The following is a 21509-nucleotide window of genomic DNA, read 5'->3' as shown; positions in this document are numbered from 1 at the left end:
CCTTGATGAAATTACTCAGGTGGTAAAAAGCCATTTTGGTCACATTCCTAATGTGTGATTTGAAATTTAGTTCAAAATCTAAAATAACACCTAGTGTTACAGCATGTAACAATTTTACAGAGTTACAGTTCATAAAAGGACATCAGTCAATTGAAATATATTCATGAGGCTCTAATCTATGGATTTCACATGACTGCAGGGGCACAGCCATGGGTGGGCCTGGGAGGGCATAGGCCCAGTCACGGAGGAGCCAGGCCCAGCCATTCCTGCAGTCAGCATACCAATTGCAGCATCCCAATTGCACATTTTAGTGTCCTTTTATTGTCCCCCAGCACAAGGTTCACCTAATATAATGATCATGCTGTTTTAAACAGCTTCTTGATATGCCACACCTGTCAGGTGGATGGATTATCTTGGCAAAGGAGAAATGCTCCCTAACAGGGATGTAAACAAATTTGTGCCCAACATTTGACAGAAATAAGCTTTTTGTACGTATTGAACATTTCTGGGATCTTTTATTTCAGCTCATGAAACATGGGACCAACATTTTACATGTTTTGTTTATATTTTTGTTCAGTATAATTCCTGTTATAATGAAGCTTTGTATGTTTGCTCTCTAGACACAGTGACTTACTTTTCTACTTTGTCTTCAGATTTAACATCAAAACAATAAAGAAGGGGTCCTACCACTGTACCTGGGGGGGCCCCCATGACTGACGACATTTATCAAGGATCCCCAGTAGTTCCTGCCAAGGCAGCAGCTACTCTTCATGTTTTTTAATAGAATTTGGCAGTATATCCAACTGGACTCACAACCGCAGACCACATGTAACCAAGCCAGCCCAGGACCTCCACATCCAGCTTCTTCCCCTGCGGGATCATCTGAGACCAGCCACCCAGACAACTGATGAAAGTGTGGGTTTTCATAACCGAAGAATTTCTGCACAAACTGTCGGAAAACATCTCAGGAAGACTCATCTGTGTGCTCTTCTTCCTCACCAGGGTCTTGACCTGACTGCAGTTCAGAGTCGTAACCGACCTCAGTGGGCAAATGCTCCCCTTCGATGGCCACTAGCATGCTGGAGAAGTGTGCTCTTCACAGATTAATCCAGGTTTCAACTGTACCTGGCAGATAGCGAGCGTGTATGGCATGGTGTGGGCGAGTGGTTTGCTGATGTCAACGTTGTGAACAGTGTTCCCCATGGTGAAGGTGGGGTTGTGGTATGGGCATGCATAAGCTACGGACAATGTACACAATTTCATTTTTGTCAATTTGAATAAACAGAGATACCGTGACGAGATCCTGATGCCCATTGTTGTGCCATTCATCTGCCAGCATCAGCTCATATTTCAGCATGATAATGCACAGCCCCATGTCGCAAGGATCTGTACACAATTCCTGGAAGCTGAAAACATCCAAGTTCTTCCATGGCCTACATGTCACCCATTGAGCATGTTTGGGATGCTCTGGATCGACGTGTACGTCTGCGTGTTCCAGTTCCAGCAACTTCGCACATCCATTGACGAGAAGTGGGACAACATTCCACAGTCCAAAATCAACAGCCTGATCAACTCTATGCAAAGGATGATCATATCATTCAGCAACATCAATAACAAAACCATAACTATCCTGCTATGTTTTTTTGTACTTCAATTATAAAGAGCTCACCTTAAGCAGAAAGGCCTACCGTCCATGAGGGCTTAATGTTTGACATCAGATAGGACTCCAGCTTTATCTTATGTCCAGTCTATTAATCAAATCAAATCAAATTTATTTATATAACCCTTTACATCAGCTGATATCTCAAAGTGCTTACAGAAACCCAGCCTAAAACCCCAAACAGCAAACAATGCAGGTGTAAAAGCACGGTGGCTAGGAAAAACTCCCTAGAAAGGCCAAAACCTAGGAAGAAACCTAAAGGAACCGGGCTATGTGGGGTGGCCAGTCCTCTTCTGGCTGTGCCGGGTAAATTATAACAGAACATGACCAAGATGTTCAAATGTTCATAAATGACCAGCATGGTCGAATAATAATAAGGCAGAACAGTTGAAACTGGAGCAGCAGCACAGTCAGGTGGACTGGGGACAGCAAGGAGCCATCATGTCAGGTAGTCCTGGGGCACGGTCCTAGGGCTCAGGTCCTCCGAGAGAGAGAAAGAAAGAGAGAATTAGAGAGAGCATATGTGGGGTGGCCAGTCCTCTTCTGGCTGTGCCGGGTGGAGATTATAACAGAACGTGGCCAAGATGTTCAAATGTTCATAAATGACCAGCATGGTTGAATAATAGTAAGGCAGAACAGTTGAAACTGGAGCAGGAGCATGGCCAGGTGGACTGGGGACAGCAAGGAGTCCTCATGTCAGGTAGTCCTGGGACATGGTCCTAGGGCCCAGGCCAGTTGAAACTGGAGCAGCAGCATGGCCAGGTGGACTGGGGACAGCAAGGAGTCATCATGTCAGGTAGTCCTGGGGCATGGTCCTAGGGCTCAGGTCCTCCGAGAGAGAGAAAGAAAGAGAGAAGGAGAGAATTAGAGAACGCACACTTAGATTCACACAGGACACCGAATAGGACAGGAGAAGTACTCCAGATATAACAAACTGACCCTAGGCCCCCGACACAAACTACTGCAGCATAAATACTGGAGGCTGAGACAGGAGGGGTCAGGAGACACTGTGGCCCCATCCGAGGACACCCCCGGACAGGGCCAAACAGGAAGGATATAACCCCACCCACTTTGCCAAAGCACAGCCCCCACACCACTAGAGGGATATCTTCAACCACCAACTTACCATCCTGAGACAAGGCTGTATAGCCCACAAAGATCTCCGCCACGGTACAACCCAAGGGGGCACCAGACAGGCCGACCACAACAGTGAATCAACCCACCCAGGTGACGCACCCCCAGGGACGGCACGAGAGAGCCCCCAAGCCAGTGACTCAGCCCCGTAACAGGGTTAGAGGCAGAGAATCCCAGTGGAAAAGGGGAACCGGCCAGGCAGAGACAGCAAGGGCGGTTCGTTGCTCAGAGCCTTTCCGTTCACCTTCCCACTCCTGGGCCAGACTACACTCAATCATATGACCCACTGAAGAGATGAGTCTTCAGTAAAGACTTAAAGGTTGAGACCGAGTTTGTCTCTGACATGGGTAGGCAGACCGTTCCATAAAAATGGAGCTCTATAGGAGAAAGCCCTGCCTCCAGCTGTTTGCTTAGAAATTCTAGGGACAATTGAGGCCTGCGTCTTGTGACCGTAGCGTACGTGTAGGTATTACGGCAGGACCAAATCAGAGAGGTAGGTAGGAGCAAGCCCATGTAATGCTTTGTAGGTTAGCAGTAAAACCTTGAAATCAGCCCTTGCTTTGACAGGAAGCCAGTGTAGAGAGGCTAGCACTGGAGTAATATGATCACATTTTTGGTTCTAGTCAGGATTCTAGCAGCCGTATTTAGCACTAACTGAAGTTTATTTAGTGCTTTATCCGGGTAGCCGGAAAATAGAGCATTGCAGTAGTCTAACCTAGAAGTGACAAAAGCATGGATTAATTTTTCTGCATCATTTTTGGACAGAAAGTTTCTGATTTTTGCAATGTTACGTAGATGGAAAAAAGCTGTCCTCGAAATGGTCTTGATATGTTCTTCAAAGAGAGATCAGGGTCCAGAGTAACATGAGGTCCTTCACAGTTTTATTTGAGACGACTGTACAACCATTAAGATTAATTGTCAGATTCAACAGAAGATCTCTTTGTTTCTTGGGACCTAGAACAAGCATCTCTGTTTTGTCCGAGTTTAATAGTAGAAAGTTTGCAGCCATCCACTTCCTTATGTCTGAAACACATGCTTCTAGAGGGCAATTTTGGGGCTTCACCATGTTTCATTGAAATGTACAGCTGTGTGTCATCCGCATAGCAGTGAAAGTTTACATTATGTTTTCGAATAACATCCCCAAGAGGTAAAATATATAGTGAAAACAATAGTGGTCCTAAAACAGAACCTTGAGGAACACCGAAATGTACAGTTGATTTGTCAGAGGACAAACCATTCACAGAGACAAACTGATATCTTTCCGACAGATAAGACCTAAACCAGGCCAGAACATGTCCGTGTAGACCAATTTGGGTTTCCAATCTCTCCAAAGAATGTGGTGATCGATGGTATCAAAAGCAGCACTAAGGTCTAGGAGCACGAGGACCGATGCAGAGCCTCGGTCCGATGCCATTAAAATGTCATTTACCACCTTCACAAGTGCCGTCTCAGTGCTATGATGGGGTCTAAAACCAGACTGAAGCATTTCGTATACATTGTTTGTCTTCAGGAAGGCAGTGAGTTGCTGCGCAACATTCTCTTTTTGAGAGGAATGGAAGATTCGATATAGGCCGATAGTTTTTTATATTTTCTGGGTCAAGGTTTGGCTTTTTCAAGAGAGGCTTTATTACTGCCACTTTTAGTGAGTTTGGTACACATCCAGTGGATAGAGAGCCGTTTATTATGTTCAACATAGGAGGGCCAAGCACAGGAAGCAGCTCTTTCAGTAGTTTAGTTGGAATAGGGTCCAGTATACAGCTTGAAGGTTTAGAGGCCATGATTATTTTCATCATTGTGTCAAGAGATATAGTACTAAAATGATCCTAGGTCCTGGCAGAGTTGTGCAGACTCAGGACAACTGAGGTTTGGAGGAATACGCAGGTTTGAGTCCGTAATTTGCTTTCTAATAATCATAATCAGTTAAGCACTCGGTCTGTTCTTATGGGAAGAAACAAACATTGCATGTGTTACATTATTTTTTGCAACACAGTGATCTGCTTCTCGCTGTTTATCGATGCATAGTCACTTTACCCCTACCTACTTTACATATTACCTCCACCCCCCTCCCCGCACATTGAGTCAACACCGGCACCCCCTGTATATAGCCTATTTTATTGCAATTTTTTTGTTCTTAACTCTATTTTTATTTATTTTTTAGACTACATTGTTTGCTAAGGGCTTGTAAGTAAGAATTTTCACGATGAGATCTTACACATGTTGTTTCCGGCACATGTGACAAATATAATTTGATTCATTTGCTAGTTGACAATTTACCTTGAGTTGCTGATGTCTTCCATCCTCGTATCCTGACTAAAGAGAAACAGGCCGCGTTCATTACACAATAACTATCAAACCACATGTAAAAAAAATTAAAAAGTCAGATTCATGTATAGTCATGACTTCTCTCAATGAATCTAAATAAATCCAATCTACTCTGCAGTATGTAGGGTTGGCTGATCCCTGATCAATAAGACGAAGTCATCCATAAATGCACCAGACATTTCTCTATCATTTATGTCAACGATTTATTTGACATAACATGTAGATAGATATATTAAAATAGAGAATACAACGGAACAAAATAGCCCAGAATTGCAGTCTCAACTGTTAAGCAAGAGTAGATAAACTTGATGTCTTGAGGCATGTTAAAGGTCCTGGACAGTCATTCTAATTCCCATGTAAAATAGCCTTTTGATTGACTCCAATATCACCCATAATATTTTTTTGGGGGATAGAAATGATACATTTGACTAAGTACTTTTTATCGCATGACTAACTACTAGGAAGTTTGAAAAGGCAGGCTCTTTATATATATATATATATATCCCGTTTGGTATGTCTCTTGTGATGCGGTTCACAGCAGCACTGACTGATGTGTTGGCATGACAACTGGGTCAGAGTTTTGAACGAACCCCCTCCCCCCACACCATATTGTTCCATGCTGGATGAAGACCTAGCTAGCCAGTAAACGAACACCAGACACAGATGAAGACCTAGCTAACACCAGACACAGATGAAGACCTAGCTAACACCAGACACAGATGAAGACCTAGCTAGCCAGTAGCTAACACCAGACACAGATGAAGACCTAGCTAACACCAGACACAGATGAAGACCTAGCTAACACCAGACACAGATGAAGACCTAGCTAACACCAGACACAGATGAAGACCTAGCTAACACCAGACACAGATGAAGACCTAGCTAACACCAGACACATATGAAGACCTAGCTAACACCAGACACCGATGAAGACCTAGCTAACCAGTAGCTAACACCAGACACAGATGAAGAACTAGCTAGCCAGTAACTAGCTAACACCAGACACAGATGAAGACCTAGCTAGCCAGTAACTAACACCAGACACAGATGAAGACCTAGCTAACCTGTAGCTAGCTAACACCAGGCACAGATGAAGACCTAGCTAACCTGTAGCTAGCTAACACCAGACACAGATGAAGACCTAGCTGTGTTATGACGTGGTCCTTCTGTAGGACAGTTGGTAGAGCATGGCGCTTGTAACGCCAGGGTAGTGGGTTCGATTCCCGGGACCACCCATACGTAGAATGTATGCACACATGACTGTAAGTCGCTTTGGATAAAAGCGTCTGCTAAATGGCATATATTATTATTATTATATATTACTGTAGCTAGCTAACACCAGACACAGATGAAGACCTAGCTAACCTGTAGCTAGCTAACACCAGGCACAGATGAAGACCTAGCTAGCCAGTAACTAGCTAACACCAGACACAGATGAAGACCTAGCTAACCTGTAGCTAGCTAACACCAGACACAGATGAAGACCTAGCTAACCTGTAACTAGCTAACACCAGGCACAGATGAAGACCTAGCTAACCTGTAACTAGCTAACACCAGACACCGATGAAAGGGGAAACGTATAAGTATATTTGCCATAGATGAATAGTGTAAACTTTCAATTATATTTGCTGACACTCTACAGTCACATTTTTAGCACAAGTAGCATAGCTATCCAGCCATATATACCATGCCCCTTTGCAAACACGCCTTCTCCGATGTTGGTACTTATTTAAAAGAAATATATAATATATATATTTGTAATAAAGACAATTACAACAATACTGAATTAACACTTATTTTAACTTAATTTAATACATCAATAAAATCAATTTAGACTCAAATAAATAATGAAACATGTTCAATTTGGTTAAAATAATGCAAAAACAAAGTGTTGGAGAAGAAAGTAAAAGTGCAATATGTGCCATGTAAAAAAAGCTCATGTTTAAGTTCCTTGCTCAGAACATGAAAACATATGAAAGCTGGTGGTTCCTTTTAACATGAGACTTCAATATTCCCAGTTAAGAAGTTTTAGGTTGTAGTTATTATAGGACTATTTGTCTCTATACCATTTGTATTTCATATACCTTTGACTATTGGATGTTCTAATAGGTACTTTAGTATTGCCAGCCTAATCTCGGGAGTTGATAGGCTTGAAGTCATAAACAGCGCAATGCTTGAAGCACAGTGAAGAGCTGCTGGCAAATGCAGGAAAGTGCTGTTTGAATGAATGCTTACGAGCCTGCTGCTGCCTACCACCGCCTACCAAACTGCTGCATATAACCTGACTGCTTGCAAAGAACGCAAGAGAAGTGACACAATTTCCCTAATTAAATTCTTGTTAGCAGGCAATATTAACTAAATATGCAGGTTTAAAAATACATACTTGTGTATTGATTTTAAGAAAGGCATTGATGTTTATGGTTAGGTACACATTGGTGCAATGTTAGTGCTTTTTTTCGTGAATGCGCTTGTTAAATCACCCTTTTGGCGAAGTAGGCTGTGATTCAATGATAAATTAACAGGCACCACATCGATTATATGCAATGCAGGACAAGCTAGATAAACTAATAATATCATCAACCATGTGTAGTTAACTAGTGATTATGTTAAGATAAGTTTAATGCTAGCTAGCACCTGAAAAACTTTTAAATATATATATATGTATATACATTGGGGAGAACAAGTATTTGATACACTGCCGATTTTGCAGGTTTTCCTACTTACAAAGCATGTAGAGGTCTGTAATTTTTTATCATAGGTATACTTCAACTGTGAGAGACAGAATCTAAAACAAAAATCCAGAAAATCACATTGTATGAGGTGGAGCCACAAGGAGCCATTGAGGTCGTTTGGATTGTTTAAATAAAAAATAAAAAATGTGCACCATTTTTCACATCCCACCCTGCTTCTCCAATCACCACTGTACTAGTCTCCACAGATGGGCTGTGTGGCTGGTGTCTTCACTAGTCTCTACAGATGGGCTGTGTGGCTGGTGTCTTCACTAGTCTCTACAGATGGGCTGTGTGGCTGGTCTCTCCACTAGTCTCCACAGATGGGCTGTGTGGCTGGTCTCTTCACTAGTCTACAGATGGGCTGTGTGGCTGGTGTCTTCACTAGTTTTCACAGATGGGCTGTGTGGCTGGTCTCTTCACTAGTCTACAGATGGACTGTGTGGTTGGTCTCTTCACTAGTCTACAGATGGGCTGTGTGGCTGGTCTCTTCACTAGTCTCCACAGATGGACTGTGTGGCTGGTCTCTTCACTAGTCTACAGATGGACTGTGTGGCTGGTCTCTTCACTAGTCTACAGATGGACTGTGTGGCTAGTGTCTTCACTAGTCTACAGATGGACTGTGTGGCTGGTGTCTTCACTAGTCTACAGATGGACTGTGTGGCTGGTCTCTTCACTAGTCTCCACAGATGGACTGTGTGGCTGGTGTCTTCACTAGTCTACAGATGGACTGTGTAGCTGGTCTCTTCACTAGTCTACAGATGGACTGTGTGGCTAGTGTCTTCACTAGTCTACAGATGGACTGTGTGGCTGGTGTCTTCACTAGTCTACAGATGGACTGTGTAGCTGGTCTCTTCACTAGTGTACAGATGGAGTGTGTCTCCACTAGTCTACAGATGGACTGTGTGGCTGGTGTCTTCACTAGTCTACAGATGGACTGTGTAGCTGGTCTCTTCCCTAGTCTACAGATGGACTGTGTAGCTGGTCTCTTCCCTAGTCTACAGATGGACTGTGTGGCTGGTCTCTTCCCTAGTCTACAGATGGACTGTGTGGCTCGTGTCTCCACTAGTCTACAGATGGAGTGTGGCTAGTGTCTCCACTAGTCTACAGATGGAGTGTGGCTCGTGTCTCCACTAGTCTACAGATGGACTGTGTGGCTCGTGTCTCCACTAGTCTACAGATGGACTGTGTGGCTCGTGTCTCCACTAGTCTACAGATGGAGTGTGGCTCGTGTCTCCACTAGTCTACAGATGGACTGTGTGGCTCGTGTCTCCACTAGTCTACAGATGGACTGTGTAGCTGGTCTCTTCCACTAGTCTACAGATGGAGTGTGGCTCGTGTCTCCACTAGTCTACAGATGGAGTGTGGCTCGTGTCTCCACTAGTCTACAGATGGACTGTGTGGCTGGTGTCTCCACTAGTCTACAGATGGACTGTGTAGCTGGTCTCTTCACTAGTCTACAGATGGAGTGTGGCTCGTGTCTCCACTAGTCTACAGATGGAGTGTGGCTCGTGTCTCCACTAGTCTACAGATGGAGTGTGGCTCGTGTCTCCACTAGTCTACAGATGGACTGTGTGGCTGGTCTCTTCCACTAGTCTACAGATGGACTGTGTAGCTGGTCTCTTCACTAGTCTACAGATGAAGTGTGGCTCGTGTCTCCACTAGTCTACAGATGGAGTGTGGCTCGTGTCTCCACTAGTCTACAGATGGACTGTGTATCTGGTCTCTTCACTAGTCTACAGATGGAGTGTGGCTCGTGTCTCCACTAGTCTACAGATGGATTGTGTAGCTGGTCTCTTCACTAGTCTACAGATGGACTGTGTAGCTGGTCTCTTCACTCGTCTACAGATGGAGTGTGGCTCGTGTCTCCACTAGTCTACATATGGACTGTGTGGCTGGTCTCTTCACTAGTCTACAGATGGAGTGTGGCTCGTGTCTCCACTAGTCTACAGATGGAGTGTGGCTCGTGTCTCCACTAGTCTACAGATGGAGAGTGGCTCGTGTCTCCACTGGTCTACAGATGGAGAGTGGCTCGTGTCTCCACTAGTCTACAGATGGACTGTGTAGCTGGTCTCTTCACTAGTGTACAGATGGAGTGTGTCTCCACTAGTCTACAGATGGACTGTGTGGCTGGTGTCTTCACTAGTCTACAGATGGACTGTGTAGCTGGTCTCTTCCCTAGTCTACAGATGGACTGTGTAGCTGGTCTCTTCCCTAGTCTACAGATGGACTGTGTGGCTGGTCTCTTCCCTAGTCTACAGATGGAGTGTGGCTCGTGTCTCCACTAGTCTACAGATGGAGTGTGGCTCGTGTCTCCACTAGTCTACAGATGGACTGTGTAGCTGGTCTCTTCCATAGTCTACAGATGGAGTGTGGCTCGTGTCTCCACTAGTCTACAGATGGACTGTGTGGCTCGTGTCTCCACTAGTCTACAGATGGACTGTGTGGCTGGTGTCTCCACTAGTCTACAGATGGACTGTGTAGCTGGTGTCTTCACTAGTCTACAGATGGAGTGTGGCTCGTGTCTCCACTAGTCTACAGATGGATTGTGTAGCTGGTCTCTTCACTAGTCTACAGATGGACTGTGGCTGGTCTCTTCACTAGTCTACAGATGGAGTGTGGCTCGTGTCTCCACTAGTCTACATATGGACTGTGTGGCTGGTCTCTTCACTAGTCTACAGATGGACTGTGTGGCTGGTCTCCACTAGTCTACAGTTGGAGTGTGGCTCGTGTCTCCACTAGTCTACAGTTGGAGTGTGGCTCGTGTCTCCACTGGTCTACAGATGGAGAGTGGCTCGTGTCTCCACTAGTCTACAGATGGACTGTGTGGCTGGTGTCTCCACTAGTCTACAGATGGACTGTGTAGCTGGTCTCTTCACTAGTCTACAGATGGAGTGTGGCTCGTGTCTCCACTAGTCTACAGATGGACTGTGTGGCTGGTGTCTCCACTAGTCTACAGATGGACTGTGTGGCTGGTCTCTTCCACTAGTCTACAGATGGACTGTGTAGCTGGTCTCTTCACTAGTATACAGATGGAGTGTGGCTCGTGTCTCCACTAGTCTACAGATGGAGTGTGGCTCGTGTCTCCTGTAGTCTACAGATGGACTGTGTAGCTGGTCTCTTCACTAGTCTACAGATGGAGTGTGGCTCGTGTCTCCACTAGTCTACAGATGGAGTGTGGCTCGTGTCTCCACTAGTCTACAGATGGACTGTGTAGCTGGTCTCTTCACTAGTCTACAGATGGACTGTGTATCTGGTCTCTTCACTAGTCTACAGATGGAGTGTGGCTCGTGTCTCCACTAGTCTACAGATGGATTGTGTAGCTGGTCTCTTCACTAGTCTACAGATGGACTGTGTAGCTGGTCTCTTCACTAGTCTACAGATGGAGTGTGGCTCGTGTCTCCACTAGTCTACAGATGGACTGTGTGGCTGGTGTCTTCACTAGTCTACAGATGGAGTGTGGCTCGTGTCTCCACTAGTCTACAGATGGACTGTGTGGCTGGTGTCTTCACTAGTCTACAGATGGAGTGTGGCTCGTGTCTCCACTAGTCTACATATGGACTGTGTGGCTGGTCTCTTCAGTAGTCTACAGATGGAGTGTGGCTCGTGTCTCCACTAGTCTACAGATGGAGTGTGGCTCGTGTCTCCACTAGTCTACAGATGGACTTTGTATCTGGTCTCTTCACTAGTCTACAGATGGAGTGTGGCTCGTGTCTCCACTAGTCTACAGATGGATTGTGTAGCTGGTCTCTTCACTAGTCTACAGATGGACTGTGTAGCTGGTCTCTTCACTCGTCTACAGATGGAGTGTGGCTCGTGTCTCCACTAGTCTACAGATGGACTGTGTGGCTGGTGTCTCCACTAGTCTACAGATGGACTGTGTGGCTGGTGTCTTCACTAGTCTACATTTGGACTGTGTGGCTGGTCTCTTCACTAGTCTACAGATGGAGTGTGGCTCGTGTCTCCACTAGTCTACAGATGGAGTGTGGCTCGTGTCTCCACTAGTCTACAGATGGAGTGTGGCTCGTGTCTCCACTGGTCTACAGATGGAGAGTGGCTCGTGTCTCCACTAGTCTACAGATGGACTGTGTGGCTGGTGTCTCCACTAGTCTACAGATGGACTGTGTAGCTGGTCTCTTCACTAGTCTACAGATGGAGTGTGGCTCGTGTCTCCACTAGTCTACAGATGGACTGTGTGGCTGGTGTCTCCACTAGTCTACAGATGGACTGTGTGGCTGGTCTCTTCCCTAGTCTACAGATGGACTGTGTAGCTGGTCTCTTCACTAGTATACAGATGGAGTGTGGCTGGTGTCTCCACTAGTCTACAGATGGAGTGTGGCTCGTGTCTCCTGTAGTCTACAGATGGACTGTGTAGCTGGTCTCTTCACTAGTCTACAGATGGAGTGTGGCTCATGTCTCCACTAGTCTACAGATGGAGTGTGGCTCGTGTCTCCACTAGTCTACAGATGGACTGTGTAGCTGGTCTCTTCACTAGTCTACAGATGGACTGTGTATCTGGTCTCTTCACTAGTCTACAGATGGAGTGTGGCTCGTGTCTCCACTAGTCTACAGATGGATTGTGTAGCTGGTCTCTTCACTAGTCTACAGATGGACTGTGTAGCTGGTCTCTTCACTCGTCTACAGATGGAGTGTGGCTGGTGTCTCCACTAGTCTACAGATGGACTGTGTGGCTGGTGTCTCCACTAGTCTACAGATGGACTGTGTGGCTGGTGTCTTCACTAGTCTACATATGGACTGTGTGGCTGGTCTCTTCACTAGTCTACAGATGGAATGTGGCTCGTGTCTCCACTAGTCTACAGATGGAGTGTGGCTGTGTCTCCACTAGTCTACAGATGGAGTGTGGCTCGTGTCTCCACTGGTCTACAGATGGAGAGTGGCTCGTGTCTCCACTAGTCTACAGATGGACTGTGTGGCTGGTGTCTCCACTAGTCTACAGATGGACTGTGTAGCTGGTCTCTTCACTAGTCTACAGATGGAGTGTGGCTCGTGTCTCCACTAGTCTACAGATGGACTGTGTGGCTGGTGTCTCCACTAGTCTACAGATGGACTGTGTGGCTGGTCTCTTCCCTAGTCTACAGATGGACTGTGTAGCTGGTCTCTTCACTAGTATACAGATGGACTGTGTGGCTGGTGTCTCCACTAGTCTACAGATGGAGTGTGGCTCGTGTCTCCTGTAGTCTACAGATGGACTGTGTAGCTGGTCTCTTCACTAGTCTACAGATGGAGTGTGGCTCGTGTCTCCACTAGTCTACAGATGGAGTGTGGCTCGTGTCTCCACTAGTCTACAGATGGACTGTGTAGCTGGTCTCTTCACTAGTCTACAGATGGACTGTGTATCTGGTCTCTTCACTAGTCTACAGATGGAGTGTGGCTCGTGTCTCCACTAGTCTACAGATGGATTGTGTAGCTGGTCTCTTCACTAGTCTACAGATGGACTGTGTAGCTGGTCTCTTCACTCGTCTACAGATGGAGTGTGGCTCGTGTCTCCACTAGTCTACAGATGGACTGTGTGGCTGGTGTCTTCACTAGTCTACAGATGGAGTGTGGCTTGTGTCTCACTAGTCTACATATGGACTGTGTGGCTGGTCTCTTCAGTAGTCTACAGATGGAGTGTGGCTCGTGTCTCCACTAGTCTACAGATGGAGTGTGGCTCGTGTCTCCACTAGTCTACAGATGGACTGTTTGGCTGGTCTCTTCCCTAGTCTACAGATGGACTGTGTAGCTGGTCTCTTCACTAGTCTACAGATGGAGTGTGGCTCGTGTCTCCACTGGTCTACAGATGGAGTGTGGCTGGTGTCTCCACTAGTCTACAGATGGAGTGTGGCTGGACGTGTCTCCACTAGTCTACAGATGGAGTGTGGCTCGTGTCTCCACTAGTCTACAGATGGACTGTTTGGCTGGTCTCTTCCTAGTCTACAGATGGACTGTGTAGCTGGTCTCTTCACTAGTCTACAGATGGAGTGTGGCTCGTGTCTCCACTGGTCTACAGATGGAGAGTGGCTCGTGTCTCCACTAGTCTACAGATGGACTGTGTAGCTGGTCTCTTCACTAGTCTACAGATGGAGTGTGTCTCTGTGTCTCCACTAGTCTACAGATGGAGTGTGGCTCGTGTCTCCACTAGTCTACAGATGGACTGTGTAGCTGGTCTCTTCACTAGTCTACAGATGGACTGTGTAGCTGGTCTCTTCACTCGTCTACAGATGGAGTGTGGCTCATGTCTCCACTAGTCTACAGGTGGACTGTGTGGCTGGTGTCTTCACTAGTCTACAGATGGACTGTGTGGCTGGTCTCCACTAGTCTACAGATGGACTGTGTGGCTGGTCTCTTCACTAGTCTACAGATGGAGTGTGGCTCGTGTCTCCACTAGTCTACAGATGGAGTGTGGCTCGTGTCTCCACTAGTCTACAGATGGACTGGTCTACAGATGGCTCGTGTCTCCACTAGTCTACAGATGGACTGTGTGGCTGGTGTCTCCACTAGTCTACAGATGAACTGTGTAGCTGGTCTCTTCATTAGTCTACAGATGGAGTGTGGCTCGTGTCTCCACTAGTCTACAGATGGACTGTGTGGCTGGTGTCTCCACTAGTCTACAGATGGACTGTGTGGCTGGTCTCTTCCCTAGTCTACAGATGGACTGTGTAGCTGGTCTCTTCACTAGTCTACAGATGGAGTGTGGCTCGTGTCTCCACTAGTCTACAGATGGAGTGTGGCTTGTGTCTCCACTAGTCTACAGATGGACTGTGTAGCTGGTCTCTTCACTAGTCTACAGATGGAGTGTGGCTCGTGTCTCCACTAGTCTACAGATGGTGTGTGGCTCGTGTCTCCACTAGTCTACAGATACATTTACATTTACATTTAAGTCATTTAGCAGACGCTCTTAGTCCAGAGGACTTACAAATTGGTGCATACACCTTATGACAACCAGTGGAACAGCCACTTGCATCTAAATCTTGTTGGGGGGGAGAAGGACTGTGTAGCTGGTCTCTACCCTATCCTAGGTATTCCTTGAAGAGGTGGGGTTTCAGGTGTCTCCGGAAGGTGGTGATTGACTCCGCTGTCCTGTCTCGTGAGGGAGTTTGTTCCACCATTGGGGGGCCAGTAGCGAACAGTTTTGACTGGTCTGATGGAGCGGGAACTGTACTTCCTCAGTGGTAGGGAGGCGAGCAGGCCAGAGGTGGATGAACGCAGTGCCCTTGTTTGGGTGTAGGGCCTGATCAGAGCCTGGAGGTACTGAGGTGCTGGTCCCCTCACAGCTCCGTACTGTGTAGGCGAGCACCATGGTCTTGTAGCGGATGGAGCTTCAACTGGAAGCCAGTGGAGAGAGCGGAGGAGCGGGGTCCACTAGTGAGAGAACTTGGGAAGGTTGAACACCAGACGGGCTGCGGCGTTCTGGATGAGTTGTAGGGGTTTAATGGCACAGGCAGGAGCCCAGCCAACAGATGGACTGTTGCAGTAATCAAGATGGACTGGAGATGACAAGTGCCTGGATTAGGACCTGCGCCACTTCCTGGACTGTGAGGCAGGGTCTTCACTCTACAGATGGATGTTGTAGAGCATGAACCTACAGGAACTGGGACACCGCCTTGATGTTAGTTGAGAACGTGGGTGTTGTCCAGGATCACGCCAAGGTTCTTAGCGCTCTGGGAGGAGGACACAATGGAGTTGTGGCCGTGATGGCGAGATCATGGAACGGGCAGTCCTCCCGGGAGGAAGAGGAGCTGTGTCTTGCTGAGGTTCAGATGGAGGTGGTGATCCGTCATCCACACTGATATGTCTGCCAGACATGCAGAGATGCGATTCGCCACCTGGTCATCTGGGGGAAAGGGAAGATTAATTGTCCACTCGTCTGCATAGCAATGATAGGAGAGACCATGTGAGGTTATGACAGAGCCAAGTGACTTGGTGTATAGCGAGAATAAGAGAGGGCCTAGAACAGAGCCCTGGGGGACACCAGTGGTGAGAGCGTGTGGTGGACTGTGTAGCTGGTCTCTTCACTAGTCTACAGATGGACTGTGTAGCTGGTCTCTTCACTAGTCTACAGATGGAGTGTGGCTCGTGTCTCCACTAGTCTACAGATGGTGTGTAGCTGTGTCTCCACTAGTCTACAGATGGACTGTGTAGCTGGTCTCTTCACTAGTCTACAGATGGACTGTGTGGCTGGTGTCTTCACTAGTCTACAGATGGAGTGTGGCTCGTGTCTCCACTAGTCTACAGATGGAGTGTGGCTCGTGTCTCCACTAGTCTACAGATGGAGTGTGGCTAGTGTCTCCACTAGTCTACAGATGGAGTGTGGCTCGTGTCTCCACTAGTCTACAGATGGACTGTGTGGCTCGTGTCTCCACTAGTCTACAGATGGAGTGTGGCTCGTGTCTCCACTAGTCTACAGATGGACTGTGTGGCTCGTGTCTCCACTAGTCTACAGATGGACTGTGTGGCTCGTGTCTCCACTAGTCTACAGATGGACTGTGTAGCTGGTGTCTCCTGCTACTTGATCTCACTATATCCTCCTCCAGTGATCCCATCAGAAGCTATAGTATATGTGAAAAAATATAAATGGACAATTATTTTGGAATGAATGAATTGGATGGTAATGTTTCACTGTGTGACGTCTGTGCGTTCATATTCATAATACTCTTGTCTGACAGTGTGTGATGAATAGGCCTCTGACAGAATGTCGTAGAACACAGACCATGATGAATGATGAATGAGACGAGGGGGTGGAGTGTGAGGACTGAAGAGAAGACACTTCATATTCCTCCCCCTCAGTTTAAGTCAGCTAGACCAGGGTTTCTGCCCCTCTTCCCCCCCCTTGGGTGCACAAAAACCAACTCAGTGAAGATATTCAGTTTGTTGTTTATTTCAATGGCTCATCTGATAAAAGGCCCTTTGTCAACAAAAATACTGGGACATTTCTGATGTCCAATGAAATGACAAGTAGTGTGGTTGTTTGGTATCAGCACAGTTCTGTGTACATAGAAAAATGCACAGTATCGCTATAGCAACATGTGCAGTACACCAGTCAAGGCTGCAATATGCAACATAGTTGTGTTCAGAGCTCTCTGCTTTCTGGCAGCAAGGAGCAACATGGAGTCAAATCACAAAATAATGTCAAACAATAAGTCCTAAAAGATGAACCAGTAGTGATGGCTGTGAGAAGAGTTCTAGCCATAAACAGAATGAATTATTCTAATGCTATGGTTCTATCAACAAAACAACCTTGAGACCTCAGTAAGAGAAGAGAGTACTTTTACTTAAAACAGGGTCTTATTCAATAGGTCATCCCGTAGCCAAAGCCAACTTGTCCAGTAAAGAAAAATCTGATTTAGTTCCCCCCTGTGTGTCTTCTTCCGTTTGGTGCCTAATGAATATGACCTAGTACTCCACACCGACCGCATCCATCTTTATTAACACAGGAAGAACAAGACTAAATCAAATGCACTTTTTTTAAAAACGACAAAGTTAAAAGGAAGAATGCTTTTGTCTATAAAAGTAGTGATGACCATACAGTGAGTGGGATTGACAGTTCAGAAGAGGTCAGTCAGGAAGATGCATTTGGTTCCTACTAAGCCCTTCATTCCATTTGTAGTAAAATACTAATCTAGACTACAGTAATGTTTATGCTATAAAAAGTTGACACATTTCAGATGCTTGCCAGATATCATGCTAAAGCCAGGCTTCACAGTGTTCAATGAAAGTGTCTCGATAGCTAAGCCCAGAACATTGAGAATCAGAACACAGCCGTAGTAGTATCAGCATAGTTCAAGTATGAAAACTGTTGGGGACAATGTACAACCATAGTAAAAATGTACACATTCAAAGCATACCGACAGAAAAGGACCAGAAGTTAACACTGTTGCAAATAGAAATGTGATTTCTAGAGCTTCCATCATTCCCTGCTCTACACAGATAGAAATGTGCTGTTTAGATCAGTTATGGGCATCTAAACATTCTGTAACCTTCAAACTGTCCTTCTGAGTGAGCCCCCTGATTTAGATTGTTTGCCATCGCCACGGTAACCAGCGAGACCGCCTGTGACGCAGAAGGGGAATCTGGATGTGTTTACGTTCCAGCAGGAAGTTGAAATTTTGGAAATGTGGGAAGCAATTAGTGATCAGCTGCAGATGGGCTTGTGTGTTTCATCGACCGCGAGGTCACGGATTCCATCAGGATGCAAACAGTGTGTTTTATATATCTTAGTATGTCATTTAAAAAGACAGGTCCTCTTCCTCTGGGAGAGAAGTGAGAAACCCTCTTGGGTGCCATGCTAGCATCTACTTAAAGCACAAACTAGTAAGAAAACAGCTGATTGGTAACCTCCTCAATAAGGAGATGGCTGACTGGATATCCTCAGCCTAACAACCTGAGCCTGAATATTCAGTTGCTAGACAATGGCTTTTTACATTTAAAATAAAAAATAAAAACAAATGTGTTTCACACCGGTATAAAAAACAAAACAAAAACAACCAAGGAATACAAAATAAAGCAACAACTTAAATTAAAAGTTACGTCACGTTTCAATGGCATCGTATTCAAGTAATCTGTTACATCAAGTCCCTGATACACGCTGTGGTTCATGGAAACAAGTCTTCAGCTCACACAGAACCATCAGTTCATATAGAAGGCAGCAGCATGTCATTATGTACACATCAAAGTTCCAAGCATAGAATTAGAATGCTACATTAATACACTCTCTCGCTCAGAAAGGAAGGAGGATGGGAAGAGAACCAAAACATGACAGGTATGTTAACTGTGGAATTCTTCTGCAGTGACAGAACAATGAACTCTGACCTCCCCATCCATCCATTGAGGATTATGGGTAGGAATTCTCAAAGAGGGCTCCCTGTAGCACTTAGTGACATTATCAAGTTATTCACTGTCATAAGAGTGATATAAAGCCAATACACACACATTGACATAGCTATGTCACATACCAGTGAGTTGTTATAAGCAGACATAGCATCTACAAGTCATACCACTGTTCCCAATTCAGCAGCTCAAAACTTTAATTTACTGGCCTATTTCTCATCTTCAGTGGAGTTGATTACACAGAGACAGAGAGAGAGAGAGAGAGAGAGAGAGACAGAGAGAGAGACAGAGAGACAGAGAGACAGAGAGACAGAGAGAGAGACAGAGAGCGAGAGCAGCACTTCATCTTCAGCTGAATTCACAGACAGAAATCACTCTGGTCAAAACCCAGGAGGCACTGAGGAGGAATCATGCTGCATAGCCTCTGGTTCACAGTGATAACAGCATCTTAACCAGGGACATACGGTGACCATTCCACAGTGTTTTAATGCTTCTGCCTCAGCTTCACGTTCCTGTGACGTGATTAGAACCGTGTTCAACATCAGTCAGTGGCGTCATGTCAGTGTGATGACATCCACGGGGTCATCGGTGCCCTTCGACCTTTGCTTGCGTTTGAGCAGTCTTTCTCTCCGTCTCTGTCTGAAGGTGGGGGGCGAGGGGCAAGGGGCGGCCGAGGAGGGGGGCGGGGTGCTGATGGAGAGAGTGAGGAGGTCTGCCAGGGACCGGAGAGGAGGAGGAAGTAGTGATGGGAGAGGATTGTAGCGCTCCCTGTCCCTGGCTCGGGGTGGTTTGCTGTTCATCCTCTCCCCTGTCTCCTGGCGTCATCTGTCGAAGCAACCCGCTGCCGTGAAGGTGTGGTGGGGGCCCACGCCCCCCAGGTACCCCCGGCTGTAGGCCATGCTGAGGCAGTGTCTCGGCTCCGCAGCCAAGGCTACCTGCATGGAGATGGGGCCCTGCAAGGCCAGCGGTGCCACCCGAGCCCCAGGCTGCAGCCCCGAAGTCAGGCTAGGATAGGAGGGGAAGGCCCCTGCTGTGGAGGTCATGGTGTTGGCCCCAGTGAGCAGCCCCATCCTGTGGCTCTGGAGGAAGTCCTGGGACATGTTGACTCCAGCAGGCTCCAAAGCCTGGGAGTCGGCTAGCGCGTGGAGCTGGGACAAGGAGGGGGAGAGGTGTGGGAAGCCCACTGGGCTGGGCTGGAAGAAGAGCTGCTGGGGGGTGGAGGAGGAGGTAGCTGGTCTCTGGATGGCTGGGACCGGTGAGAGGTGGGAGAGAGGAGGGTGAGACTGGAGAGAGGCGGATCGAGACAACAGAGGGGTGGATTTGGGTTTGTTGGCCTCCTTCACGTCGCTGTCATGTGCACTGTTGAAGAGAGACAAGAGTGTGCAATGCTGTCATCAAGGCAAAGGATGGCGACTTTGAAGAACCTCAAATATAAAATACATTTTTATTTGTTGAACACTTTTTTGGTTACTACATAATTCTGTTATTTCATAGTTTTGATGTCTTCACTGTTATTCTACAATGTAGAAAATAGTTACAAATAAAGAAAACCCTGTGCATACAAGCATTCAATTGGTCTCAGATGTGTGTGTGTGTGTGTGTGTGTGTGTGAGAGACTTACAGCAGTGTGTGAGGTGGCCCCAGGTGTGTGTGTGTGTGTGAGAGAGACTTACAGCAGCATGAGTTTGATGCAGTGTGTGAGGTGGCCCCAGGTGTGTGTGTGTGTGTGTGTGTGTGTGAGACTTACAGCAGCATGAGTTTGATGCAGTGTGTGAGGTGGCCCCAGGTGTGTGTGTGTGTGAGGTGGCCCCAGGTGTGTGTGTGTGTGTGTGTGAGACTTACAGCAGCATGAGTTTGATGCAGTGTGTGAGGTGGTCCCAGGTGTGTGTGTGTGTGAGGTGGCCCCAGGTGTGTGTGTGTGTGAGAGAGAGACTTACAGCAGCATGAGTTTGATGCAGTGTGTGAGGTGGCCCCAGGTGTGTGTGTGTGTGAGGTGGCCCCAGGTGTGTGTGTGTGTGTGTGTGAGACTTACAGCAGCATGAGTTTGATGCAGTGTGTGAGGTGGCCCCAGGTGTATCCAGTCAGTAGGTGTAGAGACGTGGTCCAGCTAGGAGAAATCTGGAGACAGATACGAGACGCCGCTACACACGCTGCCGCCACCTGAGACGGCCGGAAACTCAGGAACGCATGGTCTAGAGGAACACAGCCAATCAGACCGTTAGTAGAGGTCTAGAGGAACACAGCCAATCAGACCGTTAGTAGAGGAACACAGCCAATCAGACCGTTAGTAGAGGTCTAGAGGAACACAGCCAATCAGACCGTTAGTAGAGGTCTAGAGGAACACAGCCAATCAGACCGTTAGTAGAGGTCTAGAGGAACACAGCCAATCAGACCGTTAGTAGAGGTCTAGAGGAACACAGCCAATCAGACCGTCAGACCGTTAGTAGAGGTCTAGAGGAACACAGCCAATCAGACCGTTAGTAGAGGTCTAGAGGAACACAGCCAATCAGACCGTTAGTAGAGGTCTAGAGGAACACAGCCAATCAGACCGTTAGTAGAGGTCTAGAGGAACACAGCCAATCAGACCGTTAGTAGAGGTCTAGAGGAACACAGCCAATCAGACTGTTAGTAGAGGTCTAGAGGAACACAGCCAATCAGACCGTTAGTAGAGGTCTAGAGGAACACAGCCAATCAGACTGTTAGAAATGGTCTAGTCTCTAGAGGACCACAGAGACTGTTAGAAATGGTCTAGAGGAACACAGCCAATCAGACCGTTAGTAGAGGTCTAGAGGAACACACTGTTAGAAATGGTCTAGTCTCTAGAGGACCACAGAGAC

The 21509-nt window shown here is 46.8% G+C and overlaps 1 protein-coding gene and 2 long non-coding RNA genes across 4 annotated transcripts in view; 1 reads left to right on the top strand and 2 right to left on the bottom strand.

Annotated features, from left to right (window-relative positions):
* Positions 1-5503: 5503 nt before the first annotated feature.
* LOC127916281 (uncharacterized) lies at positions 5504-6713 on the bottom strand. 2 transcript variants are annotated; one of them, XR_008094237.1, is made up of 3 exons: positions 6516-6713; positions 5883-6132; positions 5504-5843 (listed from the first exon to the last, which is right to left on the bottom strand). It is a non-coding gene; the product is annotated as an uncharacterized LOC127916281 (long non-coding RNA). The 2 variants fall into 2 exon arrangements; XR_008094238.1 differs by having other exon boundaries at positions 5520-5843; positions 5883-5994; positions 6516-6582.
* A 9990-nt stretch (positions 6714-16703) lies between these two features.
* The window catches only part of LOC118384074 (cyclin-J-like), a 39609-nt gene continuing 34803 nt past the window's right edge, over positions 16704-21509 (bottom strand). Inside the window, exons 5-6 of the mRNA XM_052516652.1 lie at positions 20705-20864; positions 16704-20031 (exon numbers count right to left, since the gene is read on the bottom strand). Of these exons, the coding sequence (XP_052372612.1) occupies positions 19494-20031; positions 20705-20864 (698 nt within the window). The 3' untranslated portion in view covers positions 16704-19493. The remainder of the gene's footprint in view (positions 20032-20704; positions 20865-21509) is intronic.
* LOC127929062 (uncharacterized) lies at positions 20784-21369 on the top strand. Its single transcript, XR_008133227.1, has 3 exons — positions 20784-20899; positions 20937-21076; positions 21122-21369. It is a non-coding gene; the product is annotated as an uncharacterized LOC127929062 (long non-coding RNA).

Source organism: Oncorhynchus keta, chromosome 4 (genome assembly GCF_023373465.1).
Source record: "Oncorhynchus keta strain PuntledgeMale-10-30-2019 chromosome 4, Oket_V2, whole genome shotgun sequence".
Lineage (NCBI taxonomy): Eukaryota > Metazoa > Chordata > Actinopteri > Salmoniformes > Salmonidae > Oncorhynchus > Oncorhynchus keta.
The sequence above is the reverse complement of the archived record's forward strand: the minus strand, read 5'-3'. Positions and strand labels throughout refer to the sequence as shown.